Genomic DNA, 7,275 nt, shown 5'->3' on the forward strand with positions numbered 1-7,275 from the left:
TTTTGGTATCTTTTGAAACTTTGGGAGTCTGAAGTTGTTGTTTGTGTTCGAGCAAAATCGGGACAAACTTAAAGTGTTTGTTCCTCCAGTTTGACAGTGATATCAAACAGAGCACAGTAGAAAGTCCTTGTATTTGAGAAGCTGGAACCTTTGTAAGTCTGCCATTTTTGTTTGCTAGATTAGTTTAAAGGTGCCCTGTAGAGTTTTCTTGTCAATGAAACGTGTTTTATGTTTCATTGAGGTCTCATAAACATGTTGAATGCATTTCTTTCCTCATGAAGCAGTTTTGAAATCCTGCATTGTGTACTTTGCTGGCACACTGCTGCATTTGGCACATTTCTGCCACCTGTAGATTTGTGGAATAGTGTGAAACCATTGGCGACTGACCAGACAAATAAAATGCAGCCCTGCTCATTAAGAGACTGGTCCATAGCTCTACCAGAGGTACTCCACAAGGTCCTTTAATTAATGTTTGTACATGTTAATTGTAAACATTTAATCAGTGAATCATGTCAGTGCTACATTTTTTACTTAAGCAACAGTCGCCAATACAGCTGTTTCTGTATAAGAGTGTCAGCTAAAGGCCTGAATATAAAATCCCTGCGCTGTCCCCTTAATTTTAACATCTGCGCTTCTCCTCCTGCCCGCCTTTTGTTTCTCTTGGCTCTTTCAAACATCTTCTTTACGCTTTGTTGTGTATCCTCCCCTCCCCTTCTATTTCTGCTGTCTTAAGGGATGTCAGAATATTAAAAAATAAATAACCCACTCCCTTTGAGGGATCCTGCGGTGCTTTAAATGTTGGTTTCTTTCATCACACTTTTCCGGCGGCTTGTCACCGAGTGGGAAGTTGCTTCCATATAGGCACTGCGTTTAGCTGAGAAATGTCTTGAGCGTTTTTTAAAACCCTCAGTGCAACTTAAATGCCTGGAGGACAAGGCACTGGAAACAGAAGCAGACTAATTCTAGATGTCTTACTTTTACTTTCATGTCGTTTACTTATTCCTTTGTGTGGAGTGTTTTGTCCTGTGGGAAATTACTGTATTATTTTTATTCCTAGACCTTGATGACAGTGACTTGATGGCTACACGTTGGCCTATATGTACAGCATACATATTGCATATGTCAGTACTGGAATGTGTGTCTGTGTATTGACTTGCACCCTGCCATCTTGTAGTGTTGTCTTTGCCTCTAATTGTCTCTCATTTCTCAGCTGTCAGAAGCCAGGGACAAGACACTTGAAGGTCTGAATCGATCAGTCAATTACAAAGAGCTGAAAGGCAAAGACCCCTCAGCTGCAGAACTGGTCAAGAAGATTGAGCAGGTAAACAACAACATACCAAGGAGTTACACGTGTGTTTGTGCAAGCAAACATTGCTTGTTTGCATATATTTGCCACCCACCCCCATACATGCTATCTATTTAATGAATGTGTGTCTTTTTATTGGGTCTCTGGGCATGTGTGTAGCTGGAGGTGAATCTAGCAGAGAGAGAGAGGCAGGTGCTGGAGAGAGAACTCCTCGTGGACCAGGTGACCCGGCTCTCGAAGCCTCTCAGCGAGCAGGCTGACAAGTGCCAACAGGACAGACTCTCACTGGCAAAGAAGGTAGGCGACAAGATCCACTTCCACATACACAGAGATGACGCTCCGCTCATGTACACACACACACAGGTCGAACAACACAGACAAAAGAGTATACACTCATGTGCAAAGACCTTCACTGGTTAATTCAAAGTCTAGTCTCTGTCAGAAACTAGCTCGCACGTTGTTTGAGGGGCGTGTGGGCCCATGTGAGAAGCATGCAGAGTGGGCACTAAGGAGTTCACCGAGCATTACAGTTTCCTCGTACTCTCACCTGCTCTGTCTCTCTCTTTCTCTCTCACACGCCAATTAGAAATAGCCTCAAGCACAAGGCTCATTATGTGTAACAAAACGCTCAAAAGTCCACTTCCAGAATTAGCTAACTGACTAGATGCATGCACACACATGTACATCTGATCAAGAGGGAGTTGAGTGGGACTGTATTATTAATATTCAAAGAAACTGAAATGTACGTCATCATTGTGCATCAAGGCAGATCATGCTGAACAGCAACTTGCATCTAATGTCTATCAAAACATTGCTTCAAGCCACCTAATCTGTGTTCGTGTCTCCAGTTAAACGAGCTCCGGGCTCACATCATCGACACCAACCGCCGCATGATGGCCGCTTCCGCAGAACTTTCCATGAAGCAAGCCGCCGCTCTGTCTCTCCAGCAGGAGATCAAAGAGAAGGAGCACCAGGTCAGATCTCGGCAGCACGCTCTCCCCCTCAGTCTCCCACTGTCTTTCCCATTATTGCTGTCACTCTCGGCTGACCGCGATCGAAGAGAGCAAAAAAAGTGTCTCAGCAATAATTTCTCACCGCGTCCCGTCTTTCACCTCAAACTCATTTATTTTTTGCTTATTTGCACAGTGTAACAAGTCGAGGAGTGAACAGAGGGAGCCGGAATAATATTCAATAACAACACATTTTCATAGATGAGAAAAAAGACGAACAAATCAGTTAGTGCTAACACAGTAGATGAAAGCATCAGGGAATCTGGATTCATATTTAGCAGAGGTGCGTTAGGTGTGTTCAGAAGACGTAAGATTGCATTAACAGTAAGTCAACCTTAAATACTGGTTCTTAACTGGCTTATCAAATGAGAATACTACATGTAGGGTGGGTGTGTAATGTTCCTCTATTGTTGTTTAAAGCTAATTGCTGTATTTATATTTTATACTGCTGCTTATCCACAAGCTAAGTCCACATCTGCCTAGCCATGCTACTGTAATGTATCTATCTTTAATGCACTTACATCTTACTTTTCATTTCCTGTCTAACAGTTACTCACCTTTCAGCATTAAATCCTGCAGAACCAGCTGTGCAGGAAATATACAGGACTTTTATTTTAAGATACATTTCCATTTAGACGTGATCACACGCTGCTTTACCAAGCATTTCACTTGATTTTGATCACATCATCAGTATCAATGTCATGATTATTATCATAATTTTACCACCTTTTCCTCTTGAGTTGGAGAATCAGCCACCATGGATTTTGCGAGTCTTAATGGACGGCTAAATCATCATTTAAGAAAGAAAATTTTAAATTCTGACTCTGCCATGAGCAGAAAGTCTCGCTGCTTTCTGTCTCAATAAAAAATTAAAGGACTAAAAATGAGAGGATTTCCCACATGCCCTGTAAATGTTTCAAGAGATGTGTGTTAATAACCTGCAGAACCCCTGCAGCTGATGTATGCCTGCAGCGCGCCGCAGACACAGCTACAAGTAGAAAATGCAGAGGCATAACTTTGTCCAAATTCTGACACTAATACGGCCATCTGTTTTCGGGCGCAGTTAGAATTGAGTTGAGCCAGGAGAGCGCCGAGTGGACGGAGTGATAGGAATACAAAGTGAATGTTTCTCGCTCTGCCCCCGTGCTTCCAGATGGACAGGTGCCAGCAGCAGCTGGAGCAGGGCCTGCCACCATGCCCTGAGATGGAGGAGGAGTGGAGGAAGATGCTCCGAGACAAGAAGAGGAGACAGAGGGACAAAGAGGAGAGAGAGCGGGTAAAGAAACACACAGGCACACACAAAGATCGCTGGTCAGGAATTGATTAAAGCACTGAGGGGCAAGACAAGAAGATAGAGTGACAAAGAAAAAAGAAGTGGAGCGGGAACGCGACACGGGGCAGGGATCGATTAAGATTGTGAGGGACAAAAGGGCTGCAGTATACCTGAACATGCCCAGACACACAGAGGAGTGAGTGGAAAGTCTCCACACACACACACACAGTCGAGTAGACAGGAAGTTGAACGGTTTTCACGACATGCACAAACAGGGCAAGAAGGGCAGACTGGCTGACAAACAGAAGTAGAGGCTGTCTGCACACACACAGGGATCAGCTGTGTCTGAAAGCAGTCCAGCTGTCTGCAGCCTGCCCGTTCCTATACTGATCTGCATTTTCTCACCCGCTTTATTACAGCCGCTGGCCCAAAAACACACCACAATACTCTGCATGCTCAGTGCCGAAGCAAAAACAGGCAGAATCCTGCAGAGACTGAGTATCAGTCAGTCGGTGCATGTGAAGAATTTTTTAAAATGCTTTTGGGGTCATTGTTAATTGTGCGTTTTGAGTTTCTTCTTAAAATGTAAATGTGTGTTTTTCCTGTTTGTATGTATTGGCAGTTCCTGCTATCTTTTTTTTTTATTGCATTCAAAGCCATTATTCCCTGTTTTGTGTGCGCTCCTTAGATCACATGCCAGCGGATAAACTGTTCATATGCATGAGAAAATCGCCATCTCTTTGAAGTCTCAGTGAGATTTAGGCACAGTTCATTTGCATGCTGTTGTGGGGTGAAAGTCAAAGGGAGGACTGGAGTGTCATGTGGATGCGTGCTCACTGGAAGATTTTCTTTTTCCCAGCAGGAGGCCGCCATGGTTACAAATTGATCCATCAGCCATATTGGGTTCAAATCAATTCTGTCAGCCACTGTCAGTACTCCGCAAGCCACATTTTAGTTTTATTAGAGGAGGAAAGAAAGTCTTCTAAAATCCAATTTTTTTCTGAGTTCAGTAACTCTTACATTGGTGTGGCTAAGGTGTTTAGCACATAATTAGTGCGAACAGGTCACTGGCCTTATTGTAAAAAGTATTTATTTTCTTTTTTTTTTAATTTATGGTCATTACAGCCTCAGTCCTTTCACAAAACTGTGATGATTTTATGATATATACACTGTATGTTTGCTAAAAGCCACAGTGGCCAGCTGTTTCAGACTAGATTTTGCCTTTTTTTAGAAATTAAATACATCTATGACCCATTTTTTTAAAAAAATATTGAACTCTTAAGTAGAAACGAATGGTCTTGAGGCTGAGAGCAACATACAGGGTCGGGTCAGAGAGTCTGGTGCAGCTTACTGTGTCTCACCCCAAAAACACAGCATCCTTTACAAGAACTCCAGAGCGTCTCTCGTACCACTAATCTCTCTAATTTGTCCTCTCAGTAACTGCTGGTGAAAAAAAAAAACACAGATGAAACTTTAATCAGCCTTGTGATTGTGAGCTCATGCACTCAGCCGCTCGCTGGGGCCCTCGCATTTGTCTCGAGAAGTTAAAAAAAATAAATAAATTGTTAAATTAATTATTCCACTTTCATGATTAAAATGCAGGAAAATTAAATTGTAACTATTTAGTCCAAGGTCACGCTGTCTTACATCAAATATTAAAACTGCCTCTGGTGTGTGTGTGTGTGTGTGTGTGTGTGTGTGTGTGCAGCTGGCTGAAGAAGACGAGTGGAACCAGTTGCCCAGTGGAGAGTACACCACGGCCGAGCCCCGTCCCAACGCGTACATCCCCCAGAACGACCCGCTCCCTCTGCCCAAACCCTACGGAGCCCAGGCCCCATTCAAACCCACCCAACCAGGTGCCAACATGAGACACATCCGCAAACCAACGCTCAAACCCTTAGAGATCTAGAAAACAACACACACATATATTCACAGACTTTTCCGTGCTGGGTCGGTTCACGTCAGCGCCCTCCAGACACATTTCATCTCCACAAAAAACTGAAAGCAAATGAGCTTTTTTTTGTATTTTTAAAAGATTTTCTCATCCATGTGAGTGATTTGGCTCATTTCTATCAGACACTTATCGATCCGTCTGCCCTCCACACACCCTCACACCTCTCGGTGCCGCTCCGTCCTCCTCCTCTCTGCTTCTGGTGTCCTCGCTGTCCGCCACACCGCTGCTGTTTTTGTGAGAGCACACTTGTGCGCTGCATCTGGTTGTAATTGTGTTTCTTTTTTTTTTTTCTGTTTACTGGCAAGAGCTTGTTTACGCTGCAGTAACACTAAATACTGTAGGAGAGGGGAAGGGAAAACAGAGGGCATGGAGGAAATGTATGTGTATTGTTATATCATGTCCAACAATAGCTTTGTATTTGTTTTCTTACTTAGCAACACGTTGTTATCATCTCACTACCTTTTCTCCTGTGAGATAAATTCATTTCTCAGGGACACTGGAATATTTCAACACACTCTTCAGTCTTGTTGCCGTTTCATCCGCCGCACTTGTAATCTTGCAGCTGATGAATACATTGCAGAGGGGTTTAAGCTGTGAGCTAGGCTAAGAGTGCCCGCTTAATGCCTGAAATGATAAATGTAAATACAGAGAGGGAGATCAGGCAATGAAAGAGCGCAGAGAATGACGGGAGAGAGGAGAATTTCAATGAAGAGGAATGAGAGATGGCAGCCGGCACGAGTGGCAGAGGAGAGTCAAAGGAAGAAACGGGAAAAAGCGCAAATGAGGTGCAGAGTTCAGAGTCGATTACCAAAAACAAAGCCTCTCGTCTTTGAGGCTTACTGGAAGTTGTTCTATCTGCTGATCGTAGCTTGAGGTGAAAGTAGTTGTGGTGTTCGTGTTGTGCAGCTTGTCAGCACATGTGTGCTTCTGAACCAAGTTCATGTGGGGACCATTACTGTGTTTTCCCAACCACTTCTGCACTTCTGCGGTTGCTCCAAGAGCAACTCGGCTAATTTGAAATAAGATAAATCATAATTTGATCAAAAAGTAGACGCACATATTTGTCTTTAGGAGAAAGAAAAACATACAAAAAGAATTAAAAACTGGTGTGATTGATCTTTAGCATAGAGTGCAGCTCCACATGTCCCAGTCTGTCATACTACATCAGAGCCACATGTTTTACATTTCATATTGCTGCTTCATTATTATCTGCATTGCATTGGCTCCATTTCCCTGCATATTTCCCCTAGAAGAACTTAAAAGCACCCGCTGATGTGACTGAACCTGAGCATCTATTCTAAATTTTTGTCCATATCCACACTTCTTTAGTCTGGTAATTTTACTGTCACAATCATCAGCGTGCTAGCAGGTAGCTGAACGTGATGGGCAAGCGGGGTAAATTACTGGCTAAAAAGATTTGACTGAAAGTTAGTTGATGGATAAATGGTTGAAATGGGTGCAGGGGAACAGTCGGCCAAAAGTAAAGGATGAACTCATTGCCACGGGCCTCTCTGCAGATCCTTTAGACGTCAGTGCACTTTGATGCATGTTTGGATTACAGTTTCCAAGTTTGTATGCATTTCATGTTAAGTTGCTTTGATTATTATTTTGCTATCTTGCCTGAACCTGAGTGCTCGCTGCACCTTAATAAATGAAGGTCGATTGGTCAGCTGTCATGCCCCTTCAGTCTTCCACGTCCAGGTGGATCAATGACCCGACACGGTAGCCAGAT

The 7,275-nt window shown here is 43.4% G+C and overlaps 1 protein-coding gene across 1 annotated transcript in view; it reads left to right on the forward strand.

Moving 5' to 3' along the window:
• ccdc146 (coiled-coil domain containing 146) overlaps positions 1 to 5,498 on the forward strand; it is a 45,035-nt gene extending 39,537 nt beyond the window's left edge. The window contains exons 19-23 of the mRNA XM_041964441.1: positions 1,211 to 1,321; positions 1,466 to 1,603; positions 2,155 to 2,280; positions 3,470 to 3,592; positions 5,298 to 5,498. Coding sequence (XP_041820375.1) covers positions 1,211 to 1,321; positions 1,466 to 1,603; positions 2,155 to 2,280; positions 3,470 to 3,592; positions 5,298 to 5,498 — 699 coding nt within the window. The remainder of the gene's footprint in view (positions 1 to 1,210; positions 1,322 to 1,465; positions 1,604 to 2,154; positions 2,281 to 3,469; positions 3,593 to 5,297) is intronic.
• The last annotated feature ends 1,777 nt before the right edge of the window (positions 5,499 to 7,275 follow it).

Source organism: Chelmon rostratus, chromosome 22 (assembly GCF_017976325.1).
Source record: "Chelmon rostratus isolate fCheRos1 chromosome 22, fCheRos1.pri, whole genome shotgun sequence".
NCBI classification, from domain to species: Eukaryota; Metazoa; Chordata; class Actinopteri; order Chaetodontiformes; family Chaetodontidae; genus Chelmon; species Chelmon rostratus.